Source organism: Wolffia australiana, chromosome 7 (genome assembly GCF_029677425.1).
Source record: "Wolffia australiana isolate 7733 chromosome 7, ASM2967742v1".
NCBI classification, from domain to species: domain Eukaryota; kingdom Viridiplantae; phylum Streptophyta; class Magnoliopsida; order Alismatales; family Araceae; genus Wolffia; species Wolffia australiana.
In genome coordinates this window covers 15,989,805-16,015,575 of record NC_135841.1, presented here as the reverse complement: position 1 = coordinate 16,015,575, position 25,771 = coordinate 15,989,805, and the positions used below count along the sequence as shown (strand labels likewise).

Below are 25,771 nucleotides of genomic sequence, written 5' to 3'. Positions count from 1 at the left end.
GTCGGATAGCAAGGAGTAGCTCACAGAGCTTCCAGTCGGCGTCAATCCAGTGGGCAGTGACACCTAAAAGGGCGATATTATTTTGTGATGTCTAAGCGTCCGCTGTAAGGGATATACCGTGAACGTCAACAAATATCTCTATTAATTTCCCTTGGACTTCTCTATACATGTTAGAAGCCATTGCTTTCACCGCATCCAGACCAGGGATGTTCCCAACCACTTGTGTCCCGTAGAACCATAGACTTCTAAACGATTTCTTCTTGAAAATTTTCCAAGGAAGGTCATTGTCACATATGAACCTGACAAACTCCTCATTCGTACGCAGTGTTGTGATGCCACGCAAGTACAACTTGTGGGATACTATTTCGTAATGGATTATACTTCTCTGATTCGTCCAGACGCCCTTGAGTTCATGGTGAAATTTTCGATGAGATTTCTCTAGATGTCTCCAGAATACATTTGTGCTCTTATCTTTATTCCGCTTGATGATGACCTTATGGGTGGGGTTCTGCGCTTGACAGAGCGTACACTGGTAATTGTCTGGGCCAACTTCAACAAACCGATCTAGAACTTTAGACTGATTGAGTCTTGCACTTCGATTGCGTCTTGCACTAGGGCAACTTCGACAAACCGATCATCAACCTTTACGGCATAGCACTCCGCGGACGCCAATGGAGTAGCCCTAGCTGTTGATTTAGGAGTGGTAGCAGATGTGGAATCCATATTTCTATCAAAATTGTTCACAACATGCAGTCATTCGTACGAAGTGTGTGACGTGCAATTTGAATACCGTATTACGTTGACATTCAAGTATAATAAAATTAATGGAGACTCTAATAATTACTTACAACACTCCAGGTTCGTAAAAGACAAAAAATGCAATAAAAATGATGCCCTATTACAGTACATCAGTTGAAGAACAATTACACCAATCAGAACAAACAATCCATCAATCATATTTAATCCGTCGACTGATCGATTCGTAATCCACTTAGTAGAATGGACTGATGGATCCATTATAGTAGTCCATATTCAAAGGAGTATGGGTGGAAAGCACCCATTTCTTCTTCATATTGTCAAATTCTTCTGGAGATGACCGACGATATTAATCTCAAATCTTTAACCGATTGACTAAAAATAGATCGACAGATCGATAAACATTCTAACGAACTCAAACATGATGATCACTTAACACATGCTACAGAATGCTACAGAATGACACAACTAAAAAATTCGATAAACATTCTAACAGACTCAAACACGATAAAGTACGAACAATTGATATATACATGTGACCAGTTGATATAGATGTACCTCTTTTGGGTCGACGACAAATATGCCTGCAATCAAGAAGCTCCAGAAAAGATGTGTAGGAATTATCTGAACAATACGTGAATACAGCTAAATTAAATTATATTGGAGCCTACTAATTTTAAATTTAATGTTATGTGGAAATAACCCAGGCATGATTAAAGGTAAAATTAACCATATACTTTAGGACATTGGGCTACATGATGTGGAAGCAGAACTGTTTTGGTAATCACTGAGTTGCAGGGGGAGAAGATGACAACTCATTCAAAAACTCATTCAAATAGATCGACGGTGAGATAGGTAGATAGATACACAGTGAGATTGTTAGATCAACATTGAGATACATCGACAATGAGATAGATAGGTGGACAGTAAGATAGATAGATCGACAGTGAGATAGATACATAGATAGGGAGAGAGAGAGTTCCACAACGAGATAAATAGATAGATAGATGGATAGATACAAAGAGATAGATGCGTAGACTGATTAGAGAAATAGAGAGATAGGGGATTTTCCAGCATTCAAAATTAGCATAGGATCTGCAAATCTTACTCTAAGATACATAGATAGATAGATTGACATTGAGATAGCATGGGTAGACAATGAGATAAATAGATAGACAATGAGATAGATAGATCAACATTGAGATAACAGGGGTAGACGATGAGACAAATACATAGATTGACAGTGAGATAGATAGATCAACATTGAGATAGCTGGGGTAGACATTGAGATAAATAGATAGACAGTGAGATAGATAGATAGATAGCTAGATAGATAGATAGACAGTGACATAGATAGACCAACATTGAGATAGCAGGGGTAGACATTGAGATAAATAGAGAGACACTGATAAAGATAGATAGACACACAGTGAGATTGATAGATCAACATTGAGATTGCAGGGGTAGACATTGAGATATATACATCGACAGTGAGATAGACAGATAGATAGATACACAATGAGATTGATAGATCAACATTGAGATAGCAGGGGTAGACATTGAGATAAATAGATCGATGGTGAGAAAAATAGATAGATACACAGTGAGATTGATAGATCAACATTGTGATAGCAGGGGTAGACATTGAGATAAATAGTTCAACGGTGAGATAGATAGATAGATACACAATGAGACTGATAGATCAACATTGAGATAGCAGGGGTAGACATTGAGATATATGCATCGACAGTGAGATAGATAGATAGATAGATAGATAGATAGATTAGATAGATAGATAGATACACAGTGAGATTGATATATCAACATTAAGATAGCAGGGGTAGACATTGAGATATATGCATCGACAGTGAGATTGATAGATAGATAGATAGATTAGATAGATAGATAGATAGATACACAGTGAGATTGATAGATCAGCATTAAGATAGCAGGGGTAGACATTGAGATATATGCATCGACAGTGAGATAGATAGATAGATAGATAGATAGTGAGATTGATAGATCAACATTGAGATAGCAGGGGTAGACATTGAGATAGATACATCGATAGTGAGAAAGATAGATAGATACACAGTGAGACTAATAGATCAACATTGAGATAGCTGGGGTAGACATTGAGATATATGCATCGACAATGAGATAGATAGATAGATAGTGAGATTGAACATTGAGATAGCAGGGGTAGACATTGAGATAGATACATCGACAGTGAGAAAGATAGATAGATACACAGTGAGACTGATAGATCAACATTGAGATAGCAGGGGTAGACGTTCAGATATATGCATCGACAGTTACCGGACGGAAAACCATCCCATCCTTCGTCCCAGGGAAAATTCTAGACGTCGGACGGCAAAAAAAATTTCCCGTCCCGTCCCGTCCATCGTCCCCATCCGGGACGATCCAGATCTATAGATACCATCCATAGGGTGATGATATTAAGAGTGATATCTGATATATGTTAATAGTATTCCAATCAACACCTAATATTGGCATCTAGATCTGTTTTATCTTTCTCAAATATTGTGTATTGTTACATATGATACAGAATATTGGCCCATATGCTAATATGGATTCCCTTGGGGCACATTTAATCTAGTAGGAACAATGCAGAGAAGATTAGAGTGTCCCAATCCCCCAATAAATAATGACATGCATAAATCAATAAATGGTCTATCGTAAAATGGCCTTCTGTGACCCAGTGTCATGGCCTTCGCTATCCCCACCACTAAATTATCCTCTCCACTGCGAGACTGCCACAATAGCTTGCCACCACTGCTGCCAATGCCACCGCCGAGGCAATATTCATAAAATATTTTCAAATTATACACATCATATTTAAATAGGGATCCTTACGCAGGGGGGCCTCGGTACACTACAGTAATTTTGATGGGGTAAATTTAGGCAATGTTTAGTAAAATTTGAAACCATGCTACAATTACATTAATAACATGAATTATGCAAGCATAAAATCCATTAAATGTTTGCATATGAGTATTATCTACATTAAAATGATTAACTCTAGTTTTAGGAAATGAATTTTATCTAATTTATTTTGTATTTATATGATAATTTCTTGGAAATAAAATTGAAAATTTTCAGTAATAAAATTTATATTTTGGATTTTCTGATATTAAATCAGATAGATATTAATTTATAATTCACAATATAATTTCTAGAATTAATTAAAGCCTTTATTGTTTAGGGGATTTTCTTATTTTAGTCATTTTCCTTCACATGTTGCATGATGAATAATCAGTGGTATATGTTAATTATTAGCCGTGCTAATCATTACATAAAGCTTATATTATGGAAACACAAATGGCAATGCCTTAGTGGCCAATCATCAGCTAACTTTTGTAATTTTATTATGCGTAGGGACTCGTGGTTCAATGAAAGTAAAATTTGATTAACATTACAATAAATGTGATTTGAAAATAAGAATAGTTGGCGGCATTAATTAATTTTCCAAATTTATTTTTACATAAATTATCCATATATACAAAAAAGCATAAGGGAATATGGTTCCTCTTTGTTAGCGGAAATTAAAATGTGTTGACATGGCATTTGCAAGATGTGTTGCCAAGTCACACATTAAATACATAAGGGTCACTATGAGAAATGTGAATCAAGAATGACCCAAGAAACAAAAACCAATCACTGTCAGGAATCCTAAGGGAAAAAGAGGACACAAAACTCTTAACTGATGCAATTTCTGTACTGATCAGGAGAAGGAAACTTACAGAAAATCCATGACCTAGATTACACAAACTTCAAAGCTTGATATCAGATGATACAGAAGGATGATTGAGCTGAAAATTTGAGAAAAATTTTATGTATCCTCTCTATCCATCCATGCCTTCTGATATGTAAGGAGGGATGCTGAATTTTGCAAACAATATATTTGAACTTGCTTCCTACATTTAGTGGCTTAGTGAGATATGCTGAGTTGGACGTCTTTGATGGTGTTCCTGATGTTCTTGGTTTATTGAAGAGGGGCATAGACGAGGAGGAGCTGACATGCATCTAAAATTTTTGATCCTAGGGGAACATAGAGACCAAAGGTTCCTTTTTCATCATCACCTATCAAGATTAGATCCATCCATTTATTCAATCAAGCCACCTCCCAAAGCATTCTCACCTTTCCTAAACCCTACCATATTACATTTTCTTATGATCCTACCATCCAAATTTTATATACATTTTTTATATCCATTTATATTGGTACCTATATTTATCTCTATCACCCTTCTCATCCATTCATCACTCCTGATGTCCGTTGTTAGCATCTTTCTTTCTCCTCTGTTTTCCACCACAACCCACTATCTTCCACATTTCACATTAACTTCCTAGTCCCTAAAAAATTAGTTATCATCTTGTCACCTCACCACTTCCCTCTTCTCCCTATCCCTCACCCTATCACTTTGCATCACCTCAATCACCACTGAACTAGCACTGAATTCCTAATCACCTTTCCACATGGGAACAACCCTTACTCATCACTAACAAGCCACACTCCCATGAATAATAGTTTATAAAAACTATTGATCAAACTCAAATACTCAAATACCAATGTAAATTCATAACTAGTCAGGCAAAGATGTCCTCTACCAACCGGAGGCATATTCCTCGAGACCCATTACAGAAGCCTGGTGAATTTGTGAAGAATGTCAACCATGTCACATTACATCAACCTCATTAACCACCTGTCTAAGACGCTGATGATGTAGACACTTTTAAACCGCAACACGAATTTGACAGTCATTGATGGTATCGTCATCATCATCATCGTTAGTGTTCGGCTGTGTGATATCTAATATCAGACAACCAATATCCTGTCTGGATAAAATTGGGATGGTTTCAGATATTGGATACCGGATATCGCATATCGGACAGATATCAAATATCCATCAGATACCGGATATCGAGACGAATATCGTATGCCTCCGAACGTGGTTGATCCCAGTACCTGATATTGAATCTGATATATGATATCACAATCTGATATCCAGTTATTGGATATTGAAATCTGCACCTAAAATCGGTCGCCAGATAATGATATCTGATATCTGATATCGAAGTACTGGTTTGAAACGATGTTGAATTGTTCGGTGTGGAAAAAACAAGTTTACGATAACATAAATACTTCTGAACATATCTTCATCGAAAAATAACCCCACACTCTATCCATATGGGACAATGCAAAGTGTCTATTATGTGTATTTGACACAAAGTGGGCCCCGCTGTTCACGTTAGTGGCCCATTTTGTACTAGATCAGACTAGGTACAAAATATTAATTGTTAACCTTCAGGAAATGTGATAAATACTTTAAAATACTATATAAATAGCTCCCTATAGTTTAGTTACACATTTATATAAAAAATTTTAAATATATTTCTATTTATATGTCAGATATCGTAACAGTGGAACAGTTTCTTTTGTTTTGGTGTAGAAGTAGGAACAGATAGAATGGTAACAGATATTGGTACAGTAGCAACCCATATCCGATATTGTCATCTGATATCTGGAGACCAGTAAAGACGGATATCGGATAGCCCGTTCCTGATATTAGGTTCAGCATCCGTTCCAGTATGGTCACGGGGTTATCGTCATCAGAACATGTTGAACTCTAGTAATGGGACGTTAATGGGCCGTTAATGGGCCGTTAATGGGCCTGAACAGGCTTGAGGTCACATCCCTCTTGTACTTAGCGCGAAAAGAATCAACTGTTGTTGGGAAGCGATGAGAAGGCGGTGACCCCAGCCGGAGAGAAGAGCGAGCATCTACTCAAACGAAGAAGTGGCCCTGCCATGGCGTCGTTTCCGGCCCAGCCTTCCCATTCAATCTGCTCTCGCGGCTCTGTCTTGGTCCCTGGTCTCGCTTCTGGTTCGAGGTTTCTCACGAGGACAAATCTGCGAGCCAGTCCGGCAGCAAACGCCGTGAGCTTCTTTTTTCCCGTCTTCAAGTAATATTGATTGATTTTCGTAGAAAACAGACGCGAAAACTGATTTTTCCAAGAATTTCTTGCCAAATTTAGTGGAGAATTTAAACTGGCGATTGTCTCATCGAAATTTGCCTGATTGAGCTTTATCCGCCTTCGTAGGATTGTTTCTTGTATCTAAACAATACTGATTGATTTCGTAGCAAACGGATGCGAAAACTGATTTGTCTAGGAATTTTTTGCCTAATTGAAACTGGCGATCGTTTAATCGAAATGTTACCGGATCGAGCCTTATCCGCTTTCCTAAGATTGTTTCCCGTCTTTAAATAATATAGTCCGATTTCATTGGAACCAGCAGTCAAAACTGATTTTTCTTAGAATTTATTGGTTAATTGAGTTGAGAACTGACGACCGTTTCATAGAACATTTGCCTGATTGAGCTTTATCCACTTTCATAGGAGTTTTTCCCGTCTTTAAATAATATCGTCTGATTTCGTAAAAGACAGACAGAAAAACTACTTTTTTCTTATAATTTCCTGTCCACTTGATTAGAGAAAGAGCTCAATCGAGAGAACTATGATTGGATCGCCGTCACAATTGGAATCCTTTTCTCCGAATGTGATTAATTAACCGAGAAAACGGATGAATAGTTGAGAAGTTGAAAACGATTCATGCAGGTCGCTGGGGGCATGTCTATTGGCTGGGACCAACGAGAAAGAATCAACCTTATCAGTGCCCCGGGCAACGTTTTGGTAGAAGAAGATTTCTGGTCTCAACTAGACTCCGACCTCTACTATTGGACAAAACCCTTGCGGCCAGTGCAGGTATTTATTATTTTGATCTCTAAAGCAGATTAAAATTTTCTTCTAGCTGCAAAAACTTGGTCTCTTGAATAAAAGCTTTTTATAGATATTTTAATTTATTTATTATATTTAATAAACGATTCCAGTCCAAGTTATAGTTTAAATAGTTTTTCGGTACTTTCTCTTGTACTCTGAGGTCAAGTTTTTAAGAAACCCATGTCATGTATTTTTTGCTTCCTTTTCTGGGAACCTTGTAAAGAAGTGAAAGATACTTTAATTTATTTGAACTAACCTTTCACTGATGTATTAATAGTATTTTTCACCCAGACTAATTTCGAAATATTTCTTATTTCTTATTCTGGGTCTACTCTTTTTCCTCCTGAAGTGGTACCCAGGTCATATTGCGAAGACAGAAAAGGAACTGAAGGGGCAGCTCAAGTTGATGGATGTGGTCATAGAAGTTCGTGATGCCAGAATCCCTTTGTCCACATCTCATCCTCAGGTTATCTCTCTCTCTATCTCTATCTTTCTATCTATATCTCTCTCTATCTCTATCTCTCTCTATCTCTATCTCTCTCTATCTCTATCTCTCTCTATCCCTATCTGGCTTTCTCTATCTCTCTATCTCTATCTCGCTTTTTCTATCGCTTTTTCTATCTCTATCTGACTTTTTCTATATCTATCTCTCTCTACCTCTATCTGGTTTTTTATATTTGTATCTCTCTCTCTATCTCAATCTCTTTCTGGCTTTTTCTGTTTCTCTCTCTCTATCTCTCTCTCTATCTATCTATCTATCTATCTATCTATCTATCTCTATTTCTTCCGGAACGACCCACCCATTTAGAAACTTGATGAAACAGATGGATGCATGGCTAGGAAATCGGAAAAGGATCTTGGTCTTGAACCGGGAGGATATGATTTCCACCGTGGATAGGAATGCATGGGCCACATATTTTTCAAAGCAGAACATCAAAGTCATATTTTCAAATGGGCAGCTTGGAGCGGTACTGGATATATATGCATATCTCTTTGCTACTTTTCCCTAAAATCATGGTCTTGTAGCTGATGTAAGTCTCCTCTTATTTGACTGAAGGGCACCTTGAAGCTAGGACGGCTCGCTAAAGAATTAGCTGCTAGCGTGAACGTCAGACGCAGGGAAAAGGGACTCCTTCCTCGTCCTGTAAGTTTCTGGGCATTATTACTTTGAAAAACTAAACGGACTTTTCAAGTAAAGCTTGTTTGTTCACAACTAAATGTAATGGCAAATAAAGTTAAAGTATCTCAACCAATGAAATTGTACTTGAGGTCAAAAGGATTCACTTAATAGGATAAGGTCAATACGTCAAATCTTAATGAATTATGCGATAATCTGTTAGATTACCGTATACATGTTACCCACTTGTAAGGTGGTGCTCTTTGAAAAAATATCGAATCGACATAGAGAGTTTAGTAACATTATCGACGCTGGATGACTGCATTTCAGCAGAATTTCGATGATGAAATAAATTGCCCAATGCATATACATATTCTCTACATTCAGGTCCGTGCCGGCATAGTTGGATATCCAAATGTTGGGAAATCTTCTCTAGTCAACCGCTTGCTGAAGCGCAGAATGTGCCCTGCAGCGCCCAGACCGGGGGTCACAAGGGAGTTAAAGTATGCGGCTTCAGTTCTTCCAATATACTTCTTACTGATTGAAAAAATGGAATTCTTTTATCAAGAATATTTGGGTTTGGCTTAGGTGGGTCCGCTTTGGGAAAGATCTGGAGCTGTTGGACTCTCCTGGAATACTGCCCATGAGGATCAGTGATCAGACGGCTGCAATCAAACTAGCCATCTGCGACGACATCGGGGAGAGGTCTTACGATGTTGCCGATGTCGCCGCCATTCTAGTTCAGTTGCTGGTTAAGCTACCTTCAGTAGGTATGTGTCCAACCATTTATACCCTTTAAATCAAAATATCTAAAACTCAACCCAGAGAATGACTTTTTTTTTTCTCTTTCTATGTTTATCCCATATCGCAGGTCCGGGGCCCCTCTACAACCGGTACAAGATAGATCCCGAAGTCATCGCTGGCAAACCGTAAGATATCAATCAAGTCCTAGATCTGAGCCTCCTCAGCCGCTGATTTTTTTCCCCTTGTTTTTTCTACCTGCCAGGTTCATAGATAAGCTGTCTCTCCAGCTGTTTAATGGTGATTCAAATCAGGGCGCCTTTCGGGTTCTGAGCGACTTCAGAAAGGGCAAGTTCGGATGGGTGGCCCTGGAGAGGCCTCCGAGATGATAACATTCAAATCATCCTCTTTTCTCGTTTTGTTGAACAGAAAATAAGTAAAAAAAAGGGAAATTTTCTTCAAAGATGGAGAAAGAGACATACCGCAAGCAGGTCAAGAATGACCATTATTGAGCAACCCTGTACAGTGTACAATCCCAAGTGGCAGCCCTCATCTGATAAAAATCCTCCCTTCTTTACACCATCACGGATGATCTCAGCCATCCAATCTGTCTATCACATCCAGGGCCTTGTCCCGGTCCAAGTCAAAGTTGATGACTGGGAGTGTGGAAGGCCTCTCGAGCGGCGATGAGCCGAGGCTGTCGGGCTCTCCGGAATCGGGAGCATGGCCGATGCTCTTGCTCAGCCTGTTGTGCTTGCTCAGCCTAGCAGTCCGGAATTCCTGGCTCTTGCTTATCACCAGTGTCGGCGCACGATGGCAGACCTCCCTCAGCATTTCCTCATCCTCTGGGCTGAGAGACGGCGAGGGAATGGCAGCTTTGCTCTGCGAAGGTGAGATGGGTGAACGGACAGGCGACTTGATCGGGGACCTGATCCCGTGGCCTGGCCTTGACCGGCTGACCAGATGATGCAACCACACCACCAGGTCAAGAATGTAGCTTTCTGTCTTGTTCTTCTCTGCATGGTGCAACGTCTCAATCCGACACAGCTCGCTGTGCCCGCCTTGCTTCCGGCTCAGCTCCGACCTGGGACAAAAGCAGAATGCTGTTTAGGGTTCAGGGTTTAGGGTTTAAGGACTGTGCGCAAGAGGACTTACCCTGTGTTTGCCCACTCACCCACCCAGCCGAATCCATGGTGTGCTCTGGAAAGAGAATTTGAAAAAGAGTCAGAAGACGGAGATTTTTCCCAGGCAAAATTTCTTCGATTGTTTAAGGGATGGTAGGTTGTACTTGGTGGTATTGGTGGCAATGGGAACGAGCCATCTAAGGGTCTTCTCCATCTCGTCCTTTATTTTTGCAACGGTGAGCTAAACGTGAAAATCAAGGAATAGGAGTAAGCCGCGGTCAACGAGGAGAGAGGGTAAATGGAGGCTGACTGATGGGTTGAAAAAGTCCAACCTCTTCCTTCATCCGGAAAGACTGCAACCTAGAACGTATAGCTGATTTAATAGATGGGGGTAGTCCTTGGTAGAGCGTGTCCCGCGTGTTTGGCGGAATGGAACTTGATCTCGACACCTGCAGAAATTTAACATTTACTTTAGAATTATAAAGTAGAAAAATGGTAGTCCATTCAAATAGAAAAATAAATACCAGTCACATTCTTAGGAGCGGGTTTGTTTACAGATGCCTCACTCTTTTATTTTATTTAGGTAGTCACTCTCGTAAATTAATAAATTACTTTCATAATATCGTATTCTGCCTCGAAATAAGATATTACTCTGCGAACTTCGTGAAAATCCATCAAACTTCTCCATCTAATATGCAGGAAAACAACTCTTCTAAATCATAATAGATTTAGGATCTGAACCTTCTAGATCATAATAATCTAGACACAAAGTGATGACAAAACTGAAGTGATAACGAGTTCCATTCAAATTGAAGAAGTCGAAACTTACTAGCGTGTCAATCTGACTTATAATATTGGCATAATGCAATGCAAGGCCTGCTGGGCCCAACCTCGGATGATTAGCAAAAGAACCACTTGGAGGATTGTCGCCATCTACATCAATAAAACAATATTGGAAATAAGATTTTGATATTTCGTGAAAGAAAATAAACAATAACGCTTAAGCCACGTTCATGAGCGCCAGCTTGGGAGTTACTATATTGAGCTTTATTGCCTCTTTTACCCTGTAGAGCTGTGGGTTTAACTTAGAAAGATCCACACAGCTCACTCATTGAACCCATTAAGAGGGCCCATAATGTACCATTTGTAAGGTGGTTCTTCCACCTTAATGAATGTACAAGTTTTTCTTCTAGGTTTTCGACATGCAGCTGGAGGTGCTCGACCTCTCAGACGTAAGGAGGCTCAGCGAGGAGTAACCCAGCAGACAATGAGAAACCCTGAAGCTATTTCAGAGACAGTATGAAACCCCGGTTTTTACATTTTAATCTATGACATGCAAGAAATAAAAGCACATCTAAGAATTTTATGATCCGCAGAATATTTAAGAGATCTTTCACCCATTAAAAATTCTGGAAAACGAACCAAACTGTGGCAGAACAAGAAAATCGATCCATTAGAAAAGCTAAAAGAAAGTTTAAAATCTTACCAGAACATCCAAATGCTTCATTAATCTCCAGATGCAAAAAGTGGACAATGTCTACGAATTTCTCCATGATCTGCATTAGGCTCTTTTAAGTAAATATTCCACTACAGACAAAAAGGCTAATTTTTCCATGATTTCATATTCGCCTTTGTACCAAAGTTTTCACTCTAGATTAAAATTTCAAGTAGAAAGGGAATTAGAAAGCCATCGTCTGGAAGCACTTCCTAAACGTTGATCCCAAGTATACCGAATGAAAAAGGTCCATAAATTACTGACTCTCTCATCTCAGCCAATATGCAGGACGTGAAAACATACCTCTTCTAAGTTCTTCGACCAGAGAGATTTTCTCTTCAAATTTTTTACGTGTTTCTTTTGGCTCTTCAACTCCTGCCTTAGTATTTGAAGATTTTCACCTACAAATGAGAAAATAAGATAAGACAGAGGCCTTTTAACAAAAAATAAAACTACATCTGCTCATACATATCGAGTGACACACGAACATTAATAAGAAGGTAAGGAACCCTATCTATCTTGAAATGACTTCTGCCATACAAAAGTCGAAACTATGCTTCAGGTTGATTAAGCTCATTCTCCTGTAGCCAGCTATTCTACCCAAGACCAGAATTTTTCCTCGCATTAGAGAGATATAACGATCGCCAATAGGATAAATGAGATATGGTTCCTGAAATTACTATTCCATTCTCTTTTTTTGATGGGTTGTATCATTACTTCCGTTGTTGGCATCAGCTTGCCCTCAAGCATGTTGGACGGGCCTGGTAGGCCCTGACACATCCTTGTAAGCCCAGCATTGGGTTGGACCACAGCTGGACCCTGGTTTGGGCTGTGGCTGGACTATGGGTGGACCATAGCTGAACTGTGGCATCCAGCTATGACCTGACCAGAGAGGGCCCGCTAGATAAGGGTGTGCGATGCGGTGGGAAGTTTTGCACCACGTGTGTGAAATTAGGTCACATCAAACCCCCCGTGAAAGGTGTTTGCGGATTTGTGCGGAAACTTGAACTGCACATCACACAAAGTAGAGAGAGAGTAAGTGCGAGAGAGAGAGAGGGAGAGAGGGAGAGACGAGCAAGAAACAGAGAGAAGCAACCAATATAGAGAGAGAAGTAGAGAAGAGCAGTCGAGAGAAAGAGAGAGGGGAAGAGAAGTGTGATCAAGAGAAAGAGAGAAGAGGCATCGCCAGAGAGAGAGAAGAGTGCTAGAGATAGAGAGAGAAGAGTGATCAAGAGAGAGAAGAGCCGTCGAGAGAAAGAGAGAGAGAGGAGTGATTGAGAAAGAGAGAGAGAGAGGAGAGGAGATGAACGAGCAAGAGAGAGCTTGATAGAGATCAAGGGTGAGGAACGAGCGAGATAAAGCATAAGGGGAAACAAGCAAGGAATTGAGAGAGAGAGAGAGAGGAAGAGAAGTACGATCGATTGAGAGGGAGAGGGAGAGAAGAGTGAGTGAGTGAGAGGGATAGAGAGGGAGAGAAAAGTGAGTAAGGGAGAGAAGAGCGAGTGAGAGTGAGAGAGAGAGGGAGAGAAGAGCGAACTAGTGAGAGAAGGGGGGGGGGAGGGGGTAGAAGAGCGAGCGAGAGGAAGAGGGAGAAGAGCAAGCAAGAGAGAGAGGGAGAGAGGGAGAGAAGAGCAAGCGAGAGAGAGAGGGAGAGAGGGAGAGAAGAGCAAGCGAAAGAGAGAGAGGGAGAGAAGAGCGAACTAGTGACTAGACATGGTCGTTCTGTTCTTTTTGTACGAGTTGTTCGTTCTGTTTGGTTTTACGAACAGAACAAAAACGAATTCAAACAGAACATCGCACAGACCTGTGTGAGGTTCTTTTGTTCACTTTGTGTGAATTTTGTTCTAGTTTTGTGCCAATTTGTGCGAATGTGCGAATTTTGTTCGTTTTTTTTTATAAAAACGAACAGAACAAAGTTTGTTTAAAATGAACAAAACAGAACAACCATGTCTACTAGTGGGAGAAGGGGAGGGGGGGTAGAAGAGCGAGAGAGAGAAAGAGGGAGACGAGCAAGCGAGAGAGAGAGAGAGAGAGAGAGAGAGGGAGAGAAGAGCAAGCGAGAAAGAGAGGGAGAGAGGGAGAGAAGAGCAAGCAAGAAAGAGAGGGAGAGAGGGAGAGAAGAGCAAGCAAGAAAGAGAGAGAGAGAGAGAGGGAGAGAAGAACAAGCGAGAGAGAGAGAGAGGGAGAAAAGAGCAAGCGAAAGAGAGAGAGAAGAGCAAACAAGTGAGAGAGAGGGAGAGAAGAGCAAGAGAGTGAGAGAGAGAGAAGAGGAAGAGAGAAATAGAGTGAGAGAGAGAAGAACGATCAAGAGAGAGAGGGAGAGAAGAGCGAGGAAGAAAGAGAGAGACAAAGAGAGAGAAGATGGAGCAAGAGAGAGAGGGAGGGAAGAGGAAGCGAGAAAGAGAGTGAGAGAGAGAATAACGATCGAGAGAGAGAGAGAAGAGGGAACAAGAAAGTGAGTGAGAGAGAGAATAACGATTAAGAGAAAGAGAAAGAGAAGAGGGAGCAAGAAAGTGAGTGAGAAAGAGAATAACGATCGAGAGAGAGAGAGAAAGAGAAGAGGGAGAAAGAAAGTGAGTGAGAAAGAGAATAACAATCGAGAGAGAGAAAGAAGAGAAGAGGGAGCAAGAAAGTGAGTGAGAGAGAGAGAAAGAGAAGAGGGAGCAAGAAAGTGAGTGAGAGAGAGAATAACAATCCAGAGAGAGAGAAAGAGAAGAGGGAGAAAGAAAATCAGTGAGAGAGAGAAAGAGAAGAGGGAGAAAGAAAGTGAGTGAGAGAGACAAAAAGAAGAGGGAGCGAGAAAGTGAGTGAGAGACAGAATAACTGACAAACCCTAGAGAGTTTGGAGGAGAAGAAGGGTCGATGGAGGTTGAGAAATGAGAGGATAGATTGACATAAGGAAGTAAGTGGCTTACATTAGGGTATTTATACCCTATGAGAGAGAGGAAATAAGAGCTCCTAAAGGGCTTATAGAATAGGGCCCAAGAGGAGGATAAGCACTTAACTAACACCCCCCCGCAAGCGAAGTATGGATGTCGTCCATATTGAGCTTGGATACAGCACGTTGAAGCAGCGGCCGGGACAGTCCCTTGGTGAGGACATCCGCTGCCTGGTCAGCAGAGGAGACGTATTCGAGGTCGAAGAGCCCCTCGTCCATACGTTCCTTGAAGAAATAGCGGTTGCGCTCCATGTGCTTGATGCGCCCTTGCTGTCCGGGGTTCTTGGCTAAGGCGATAGTGGATTTGTTGTCACAGAAGAAGTGGATTGGTCCCACATACTTCACGTGAAGATCGGCGAGGATGTTGTGGATCCACTGTCCCTCGGCTGCCCCATCAGCAAGAGCACGAAATTCGGCCTCGGCACTGGAGCGGGACACCTTGTCCTGCTTGCTACTTTTCCAGCTGACGAGGCTGCCAAGAACGAACGTGCAGTACCCCGTGGTAGACCGACAATCCACAACGGAGCCAGCAAAATCGGCATCGGTGTACACCTTCACCGTCTTGTCCGAGCTATGAGGAAGAGGAGTCCCTTGCCGGGCAGCCCTTGAGATACGAAAGTACCCGGTGGGCGGCTTGACTGTGGATCTCCCTCGGTGAGTGCATGAACTGACTGAGCAGGTTGACCGCAAATGCAATGTCGGGCCGAGTGTGAGTCAGGTAGAGGAGTTTGCCCACCAACTGCTGATAGCGGTGAGCATTCGTCAAAGGAGAGTCCTCGCCCTTGCCCAACTTGACGTTGGGGTCGATAGGAGTGCTCACGGGCGCACACCCGGTCATCCCTGTCAAAGTCAGCAAGTCGACGGCGTACTTCTGCTGTGAAACAAAGAGGCCCCGTGAGGAGTACGCCACCTCAAGGCCGAGGAAATATCGGAGAAGGCCAAGGGCCTTGATCTCAAATTCCTTGGCCAGGGGGGTGCTAAGACGGACAGGTTGGGCAGCATTTGATGGCGTGATGGGGATGTCGTCGACCTACACAGCAAGGATGGAGATCCCGGTCGGACGGTGGCGGAAGAACAAAGTGGCATCTCCGTTGCTCTGAGTGTACCCTTCGGCTTTCAGAACAGCGGAGAACCAGCCGAACCACATGCGCGGAGACTGCTTTAGTCCATAAAGGGACTTCCGCAGTCGGCAGACGTGGCCAGGGGGGCCGAGAGAGTAACCCGGGGGCTGCTGCATGTACACCTCCTCCGTCAAGTCGCCATGCAAGAAGGCGTTCTTGACGTCGAACTGTCGGATAGCCCACCGGAAGTGAGCCGCGATGGCCAGGAGGAGGCGAACGGTCTCCATCTTCGCCACAGGGGAGAACGTCTCGAAGTAGTCCACTCCGTAAGATTGGGTGAACCCGCGAGCCACAAGTCGAGACTTGTAGCGCTCAAGGGTGCCATCCGCATGATGCTTCTTGGTGTGGACCACTTGCAATCCACCGCCCGCTTGCCAAGAGGGAGGGCGATGTTCCAAGTGCGGTTTCGAGTAGGGACTGCATCTCTCGTCCATCGCCGCTTTCCAATGAGGAGAAGCGATAGCATCGGCTAGCGGCGAGGATGGATCCGACTCGATGCGAGAGCAAGAAACAGCCGGTAGGGCGGACTCGGCCGGTCGGAGGAAAGAAGATGCGAAAGAGGATAACGGGGCGTCTGAGTGCACTGACGAACCCCTTTCCGGAGGGCAATGGGCCATCCCAACTGGTCGTCATCGTCGAGAGAGGTTGAGGATGGCTCGGCCAATGGAAGATGAGCGGAAGCAGTGGGGGGGGGGGAGTCCTCGGGAGGAGGACGAAACCTCACGGGAGAATCAGATAACGGAGCAGGGAAGAAGACGCGTCATGGGAGGGAAGGAAAGGGTCATCAAGGGAGGAGGCGAACGGGAAGCGAGGAGGATGACTCGAGAGGACTGATCGGAGGAAGGAGGAAGAGGAGGAGCATGCCGGATGGCGGGAAGCAAAGATGGGGAGGACAGCACGTCCAAAGGCCCTCGGGGTCACCGACGGAGAAGAATCAAAGGGAGAGGATCATGGAATGAGGAAGAAGATGCGGAGCGGTGGGCTCCAAGAAAGGGACGGGCCCCAAGTGGGAGCCGAGGGGCCGATCCAACGGGAGGCGGGATGAGGAAGAGTGGTCCCCAAAATAGGGTTCATGCTCGGCAAAGGTGACATTTGCCGAGATGAAGTATCGCCGAGACGGCGGATGGTAGCACCGATACCCCTTCTGAAGAGAGGAGTACCCAACGAAGACGCACCGAACAGCACGAGCGTCAAGCTTTGTCCGGCCCGGAGACGTGTCGTGGACATATGCCGTGCAGCCGAATATCCGTGGCAAGAGACCCGTCCGCAGGCACGTGTCGGGGAAGGCCGCGCTCATCCGGTCCAGGGGGGTAGAGAACGCCAACAGCTGGGTGGGAATGCGATTGACGAGATGGGTGCTCGTCAGGACGGCATCACCCCAATACGGCCACGGGGCCTTGGCGTCGATAAGGAGCGTCCGGCGTCCGAGGTGACATAGCCGGCGCGACGTTCGGCTAGTCCGTTCTGCTCCGGGGTGGCAGGGCATGAAGATTCGTGGAGGATCCCCCGGTCGGCGAAGAAGGCGTCGAGGTCGTTGTTGAAGAAGTCGCGGGCATTATCCGAGCGAAACCGCTGGATACCCCGACCAAACTGCGTCGCCACCATCGCACAAAAATGACGGACATTCTGCGCAACTTCCGACTTCGCGGTGAGGAGGTAGACCCACGTATAGCGAGTTGCCTCGTCCACAAGTAGAAGGAAGTACCGATGACCTTTCAAGCTAGGTTTCGGGGCAGGTCCCCACACGTCGCTATGCACCCGGAACAGCGGGACAGATGTGTGAGCCGAGGACGGAGTGAAGGAAGAACGGCGATGCTTCGCCAACTGACAAGCGTCACACACCAAGGTCTTAAGGTCCAAGCCAGAACATAATTCAGGGGAAAGACGGTGAAGAGTCGCAAAAGGCGGGTGGCCCAGCCGCTGGTGCGTCATCAGGAGTCGGCCCCACCGCTGCTCGGCCCCCGTCCGAAGTGTCCGGTGCACCGCGAAGCACTGCGACCGTCCCCCATCATCCAGCAACAGCAGCCCGTTCTCCCGCCTAATCCGTGTAGTCCGGCCGACCTTGTCAGACAGAAACATGCCGTCAGGTTGGAGATGAAATGAGCACTGGACGGCATCAACAAGGCGTTGTGGTGACAGAAGTACAGCCCGCAGGTCGGGAACGTGGAGGACGTTGCGGACCACACCAAGGCCGTCCACATAGACTGCCCCGATTCCAGCCACGCGTAGTCGTCCACCCCCGCCGTGAGAACAGTACGTGCACCACTATGCCGGACGTAGGAGACGAACCGAGTGTTGAGGGGGGTCATGTGCTCAGTGGCCCCCGAGTCAAGCACCCAAGTCGTGTCCGATACGACCGGCGAGTGAGATGCCGTATGGCCGCAATACCAAGTGTCGGCAGGGGAGGGAGACGCGCAAATGTGCGAAGTAGGCGGTCGAAGAAGGCTGCATGGCTGCCACCTGATCACGGAGCCGGGCAAGCTCGGCTTGGATGCTGTCCAGAGCCGTGGTAGACGTGCTCGGGGCCGGGGAAGATTCAGATTGGGCCAACATGGCCTTGCTGTCCGCCTCTTTCTTCTTTCGCCAGTCGTTGAGACGTTTAGTGCACTTGTTTTTCCAGTGGCCCGGCTTCCCGCAATAGGTGCAGACGGGTGTTTTTGCAGGGCGGGCAGCGGCTGCCGGAGTCGGTAAGAGGGCCGAGGACTGCCCAGCAGCGGCAGCAGGTGCTGCCAGAAGCGCAGAGGACTCAGCCGGGTCGGAGGTGGGAGTCCCATGGAGAAGGAGATGACTCTCTTCCTCCTGGAGCTCCTGAACCAACGTCTCGAGATCCGGAGGGCCATCTTTGTTGTGCAGGGCCCGACGAATGGCCTCATATTCCCGGTTTAGGCCGTTGAAAAACCCCATGATGCGCAGGATAAGCATGTTCTGATAGGTCTTGCACTTGGGGTCGTCCGTTGGCAGGTAGTGGTCCACTTCATCCCACGCCTTCTTGTGTGCGAGAGCATAATCGGAGATCGACAGAGAGCCCTGTTTCAGGTTGGAAGCTTGAGCAGCGAGGGCGTAGATGCGCCACCAATCATTCTCCCGCCCGCAAAATTTCGTGGCTTGGTCCCAAAACCCTTTGACCGTTTTCTGATGGGGAAAGCGGTCGCGGAAATCGGGGGCCAATGTGAACGTGGACAGCCACCCAAGGATGAACTGCTCCTCGGCGTCCCAAGCCGCATAGTGATGGTGATCGGCGGTCAAGGGATGCTCGGTGCAGTGCTTGTACAGTTGACGGGATTTGAGGGTGGTCTCGATGAAGCGAGACCACTGCAGAAGATTCGGGCCGCGGAGAAGAGTTGATTCCGGGACCAGAGGCAACGGATGAGTGATCTTGTAGGAGAGCGGCTTCTCCGCAAAGTCGGTCTCTGTGTAAGGCATGGTCTCTATGTCGGTCTCTGCGCGGCTGACTGCGCGGCTGGCTGCGCGACTGGCTGTGCGGCTGGCTGCGCGGCTGGCTGTGCGGCTGGCTGCGCGGCTGGCGGTGCAGCTGGCTGCGCGGCTGGCTGTGCGGCTGGCTGTGCGGCTGGCTGTGCGGCTGGCTGTGCGGCTGGCTACACGGCTGGCTGCGCGGCTGACTGCGCTGCGGGCTGCGCGGCTGGCGGGGCGGCGGCTGGCTGCTGCGCTGCGGGCTGGTCGCGCGGCGGCTGGCGGCGGCGGCTGGCTGCTGCGGCTGTGCTGGCTGCGGAGCGGCTGCGCGGCGGCTTGCTGCTGCGCCGGCTTGCGGCTGTGCGCGGCTGGCGGTCGCGCGGCGGCTGGCTGCTGCGCTGCTGGCTGGTCGCGCGCGGCTGGTCGCTGGCTGGCTGGTCGCGCTGGCTGGTCGCGCGCTGGCTGCCGCGCTGCTGGCTGAGCGCGCGGCTGGCTGTGCGCGGCGGCTGGTCGCGCGGCTGGCTGGTCGCGGCTGGCTGCTGCGCTGCTGGCTGGTCGCGGCGGCTGGCTGTGCGCGGCGGCTGGTCGCGCGGCTGGCTGGTCGCGCGGCTGGCTGCTGCGCTGCTGGCTGGTCGCGCAGCTGGCTGGTCGCGCGGCTTGCTGCTGCGCGGCTGTGCTGGCTGCTGCGCGGGCGGCGCGGCGGCTTGCTGCTGTGCGACGGGCTGGTCGCGCGGCAGCTTGCTGCTGCGCGGCTTGCTGCTGTGCGGCTGGCTGTGAGGAGGGAGGGAGGGTGAGATCAAGGGATCTCAAACCCTAAAGGGTGATGTCAAAACCCTAGAGAGGAGAGGGAAGATCAGGAGCCCTAGAGCTCTGATACCATGACAAACCCTAGAGAGTTTGGAGGAGAAGAAGGGTCGATGGAGGTTGAGAAATGAGAGGATAGATTGACATAAGGAAGTAAGTGGCTTACATTAGGGTATTTATACCCTATGAGAGAGAGGAAATAAGAGCTCCTAAAGGGCTTATAGAATAGGGCCCAAGAGGAGGATAAGCACTTAACTAACAATAACGATCCAGAGAGAGAGAAAGAGAAGAGGGAGCAAGAAAGTCAGTGAGAGAGAGAAAGAGAAGAGGGAGAAAGAAAGTGAGTGAGAGAGACAAAAAGAAGAGGGAGCGAGAAAGTGAGTGAGAGAGAGAAAGAGAGGAGGGAGCAAGAACGTGAGTGAGAGACAGAATAACGATCCAGAGAGAGAGAAAGAGAAGAAAGAGCAAGATAGTGAGTGAGAGAGAGAATAACAATCCAGAGAGAGAGGGAGAGAAAATGGAGTGAAGAATAGAATGAGAGAGAGAGAACAATAGAGAAAGAGGGAGAGAAGAGGGAGCGAGAAAGAGAGTGAATGAGAGAAGAACGATCAAGAGAGAGGGGGAGAGAAGATGGAGTGAAGAAGAGAGTGAGAGAGAGAAGAACAATAGAGAAAGAGGGAGAGATGAGGGAGCGAGAAAGAGAGTGAGTGAGAGAAGAACGATCAAGTGAGAGAGGGAGAGTAGAGCGAGCAAGAAAGAGAGAGACAGAGATACTTGAGAAGAAGAAAGGCTGTAATTTATTTATTTACTTATTTTTAAATCACAGAAGATCCCACATTTGCACCGCACAGGGCCCTGCGAGATGTGGGAAACGGTTTCCCCGTGGTTGTGCAACGTTCGGTTCAAAATTTGAACCGGCTGCACATCACACCAGTCGCACAAATCGCACTATTCTAGGCCCTGCCATTACCCAACCACGGCCAGCCCCTGTCCAAACCATGCCCTATCAGGGATTCAACTGCAGTCAGGTTGATTTTCAGCTGACGGCCCAGCCCATGGTTTAGACGCAAAGGTTTTCTGGTCCCAACACATTGCTGGTCCCAACACCGATTACAAATAACGGTATTGGGACATATAATGGCGTAGGATACCATTCTCTGCATGAACCCGTATCAGGACAAATTGTTATACGAATATCATTATTTGATAATGGATATCCAATGTTGATACCGGCATCTGATATCATTTTGGATGTAGCCTTGTGCCATCAGTATTCTTATCAGTATGGATAACTGATAATTGATGCTGTTATCTGATACAAACCTCGATGTTGCTTCGTACCGAGGAAGGGGGTTACACGATAAGGTGTAAGTGTTCCCAGGGTTGGAGAGGATTAATGGGAATAATCCAAGGCAAGGTCAAATGGATGAGGCAGGGATTGACTGGGGATGAGCCGCCTGAAGACACGATGAGGTAGAGATGATCAGGAGGGATAGGGATCGTAAAGGGAGAGAGGGGACTTAGACATTGAGAGAGGATACAGATGACTCTAGCTTCATTCTTCATGGCGTCCCCTCTGAGGACAAGGGCACCTCTATTTAAAGCAAATAAATAGAGGCCAGATAACCAAAATGCCCCTAGTGTGCTAACTTGACTAAACTAACCCTAGATAGAGCAGAGATTGTATCCTTATCCTGATATCAACTACCAAATCAACCAACATTATTATTGGCATTGTCATCTTGGTTCATAAGGATACGAGTTATTGATAATTAATACAGTTATCGGTACTGTCTTATTTTTAGGATACCAGATACGAGCATCGATGGGCGAACCTAACTAACCACTGCTCAATCCTAGGTCCAGTTGTTTGCCAACTCATGTCACGGTCAGAGTTTGCCGGCCTGTGCTAAGGTCCACCATGCCCATCCAACTATTTCTAGGGTTAAATCAGGGTGAAAATATCCCAGAATGTACGGTATCAAATCAATCTATCATTTGGGTCACATGTTTAGATAAAACATAATTCAGCCATAATTCATTCAAGTTCAGTATTAGATAAACCAAAAAACCACTTGCATAATTCATTAAGTAAAACTAATAAGTTTAAAAGCCTCAAATCACCTCTTTGAGTAGAAGTGGAGTTATCTTCATGAAGTTTCCGCTTATAATCTTGCTCAAATCGGTCCAGAGCATGTAGCTCGTGATATAACTCCTGGAGAAGAGAGCATAAAGAGACTAAATCATCAGCATCCAAGGTCATAAGTTTTAGAAGCATGCGGATACTGTTATAGAGAAAAAACATTGGCGAACCAATATATCACCGTTCATTTCTTTAACTATACATCACTGCTATTCAGAATCCGTATATTGCTTCCATGGAGAAAGTGTGAAAATACACGCAAGATCCCTCAGCTAAAAGATTGTGTAGATGCCAGAATTTCGTGAGAGAACTTCGAAGTATTTGAACAAAATACTCTCTCTCTTGGGACAAAGGGACTTCTTTTGGCAAAAATATTGTACCAGTGTTTATAATATTGTAATAGTTTTTATGGGTTATTAGGACTTCCGAACCCCTCACACTGGATCCAAAGGCGATAAAATAGTTATTTTGAGAAAAATGCGTAATGAATTTCAAGACAGATAAGACTGCAGGACAATCGACAAAAGTGCAAATAAAATTCAACAAATGCATCGTCAATGCGCCAAATAATCCAAAAACATGAATCCAGAGACAAAGCAATATCCGTCACATAGAATTGACTAATATATCGCAAATATAGAAAATCGCGAGAGTACTCACGGCTGTATGCTGAACCATCGTCATCAATTGCTGCATTATCGTCATTGCATCTTCTTTCAACTGCTTCTGAGGAGTAATCTCTGATCCCAATCTACATCAACGTCGCACTAAACTTTAACTCATACAGAACGCATGGGTGTGTAAATCTAAAGAAAAGAATAGGATCAACAGATCTACTTTTCAAAGTAACGATCCAAATTATGCCACTGAGGATCTTTGCAACGATTTCCAAAACGAACAACTTCTCCAGAGAAAACTTTCAGCTCGTCCCTAACAGTTTGAAGCAGAAAAAAGAGCAAAGTAAGATCGGTTAAAAGAAACGGCAATAAGCATTGAAACTAAATGACGTTAGATATTATCCATTTGACTGTCGAGCACCTTTTATCTCCGGCAGCAATCCTCAATAAAACATTCATGTCTTTGGAAATTAAGAGCTGAACCCCTTCGGAGCGCAGCACCACCTCCTTTAAATGCTTAATGTTCTCATTTGAAAGAGATTGCATCAGACTGGAGCCCTTGACAATTGTGTTTGCAACCTCAAATGCTAATATTGAAATTTTGTTACTTTTTGTTGACATGCCTGAGACAAAGCCGGCACTCATATTTAAATTAGTCATGCTGCTACCAAGAGTGTCCAACACCTCCACTGCCTTTCCAAGACCAACGGTCCCTGCTCTTCCCAAGATTGAGCTAACTTCTGAAACCTGTGCAGAAATTTGAATCATCAGGACAAGACCAACCATCAGATTCATAATTCCTGGCGCTATATGGAAGAAATATTTTGCCCCAAATTCAGCTGCCAACGATGGTTTCAGAGAAAATGAAAGTGACGCGAACGGTTGGTGTCAAAAGGATCATTAAATCATCATTCTGAAGTTCACAATCCCACATCCCTTAGACATACATCGCCTTCTGATATAATGTTACAGAGAAGTTTTTCTTCTGAAGAAGTATCATGTTACCGAGAAGTGATGACAAGTATAGGGTATCTATTGGAATTCGTAGTGCAAAGAAAATAGATAGAAGGGAAACAGTCATTGGTCGGGATCTTTTATTTTGTGTAAAAAAGGTAACTCAACGATAAACTATTAAACGATAAACTCTGTCCCAGTTACATTGCGTACAGAAAAATCTCACCAGCCCCCAACAATATTATGTTTAGAACCCGAGGACAGACATAAAAGATAGGAAATAATATGACATAGCATTTCACACCGAGGAAGACCAGATGAGCATTCAAATGGACAGGAAATATTTATGCAAATTTTCGACACCTACTGACTTTTAACTCGACTTGCAGACTAACTTTTTTCAGAATAAACTATGACCAACAAAAGAAAATCTAATGGAAGCCATTGAAATTTTCCGAATGCAAGAATAACAACGTCGATCATTTTCTCAGTTCCAACTAGTTGATAATTATTCCTACATCTGGGCATCAAATATTCATTCTTCCGGCACTGATTTATTCTTTAGAAAAAATAAAAAAAGAAGATGTTGACATACTTTCGCCGCCCCAGTTTTAATAGGAGCAATCGGCTTCGAGCTAGCAGCAGATTTAAGAGATTGAACCCTTGTCAGCTGCGGTTGTACAGCATCTTCCACGACGTTTTCCGGGACGGGAGCAGCTTCTTCCGGAAATGAGAATGGCTGTTCTCTTAACTTCTCAACACTGTCATCAACTTTCGAGGGATTTCTAATTTCGTGTGTCTTCCCGAGGACACGAGACTGATGGACCTGCGAATCAGAATTTCTGTAGCCATTCGCCTGCAGAGTACTTTCACTAGGCGATTTGTCAACGACAGAAGTTTTTGAGCAAAGTCCACCCATCGACGCAACAGCTCTAAGCTAACACAAGACGTATGCGCTAATTTCCATGTAAAAAAAACGAAATCAGTATAATCTCATCAGGTCGATTTCCCCACTCGAACGTCCTCCGGGGTTCAAATAACACAAAGAATCCGCCAGAGACTCGATCCACGCATGGGATTCACCTTCAAGAAGCGGTATATCGCCCTGCCATTCGCAGGAGGAAGCCACAACAAAGATCATAAGATTTTCCGGCAGACACAATACAAATCCGATGTCTAAGCAACGGAAAGCAAGCACAAAAAGTGAAATTCTTCAATCAAACGAACAACAGACGAACACGAAATCGACAGAACATACTCCTCAGATCGACGGCGGCCAGATTAAACCGCTCTGCTGCTGAGCGCTTCCACTTGCGCTCCTCTAGCACAGATTCCAGAACTGGTTTCCGAGGAACGGATTCAAACGCGGTGTCTATTCAAACGAGTGTTCTAGCTACACGCAGAGAGGATGGAGAGAGAGAGAGAGAGAGAGAGAGAGAGATTATTATTTTTTGTGATAAGTTTCATAAACTTTAGGGAAAGTGGTCAAGATCAATGTCTATCGTTCTAACTCCACCTCTGGTCCTTATAGTTGACCCGGGCTCCGGTTTACCTGCGGAGCAGCATAAGCGTAGAGGGCGTCACGTCTGTAGGGGGGATTTGGATGACGCTTAAAACGCGCCGTACGCTGTCCCGCGAGACATTTACCGCGGCCAGAGCCTATCCAATAAACGCGCCCCCAAGGCTCGGTCGTTCACACGCCTACGTGGGGCCCGCCTCCCTAAATTCAGTTATTTTCTACGTGTGGG

General features: G+C 45.1%; 2 protein-coding genes across 2 annotated transcripts; one reads left to right on the top strand and one right to left on the bottom strand.

The window, feature by feature from the left end:
- Positions 1–6,500: 6,500 nt before the first annotated feature.
- On the top strand, positions 6,501–9,879 carry EMB3129 (GTP-binding family protein). The gene is made up of 9 exons (XM_078577786.1): positions 6,501–6,717; positions 7,397–7,543; positions 7,908–8,024; positions 8,383–8,526; positions 8,616–8,702; positions 9,063–9,178; positions 9,264–9,445; positions 9,547–9,604; positions 9,682–9,879. The coding sequence occupies exons 1-9, from the start codon at positions 6,589–6,591 to the stop codon at positions 9,803–9,805; spliced, it is 1,104 nt and encodes a 367-aa protein (XP_078433912.1). The 5' UTR covers positions 6,501–6,588; the 3' UTR covers positions 9,806–9,879.
- Positions 9,880–9,895: 16 nt separating this feature from the next.
- On the bottom strand, positions 9,896–25,529 carry LOC144705207 (Ikzf5 (DUF668)). The gene is made up of 13 exons (XM_078577785.1): positions 25,282–25,529; positions 24,619–25,128; positions 23,491–23,816; positions 23,290–23,382; positions 23,113–23,203; positions 22,434–22,524; positions 12,339–12,436; positions 12,027–12,096; positions 11,370–11,473; positions 10,873–10,989; positions 10,705–10,781; positions 10,572–10,616; positions 9,896–10,500 (listed from the first exon to the last, which is right to left on the bottom strand). The coding sequence occupies exons 2-13, from the start codon at positions 24,940–24,942 to the stop codon at positions 10,011–10,013; spliced, it is 1,926 nt and encodes a 641-aa protein (XP_078433911.1). The 5' UTR covers positions 24,943–25,128; positions 25,282–25,529; the 3' UTR covers positions 9,896–10,010.
- Positions 25,530–25,771: the final 242 nt, after the last annotated feature.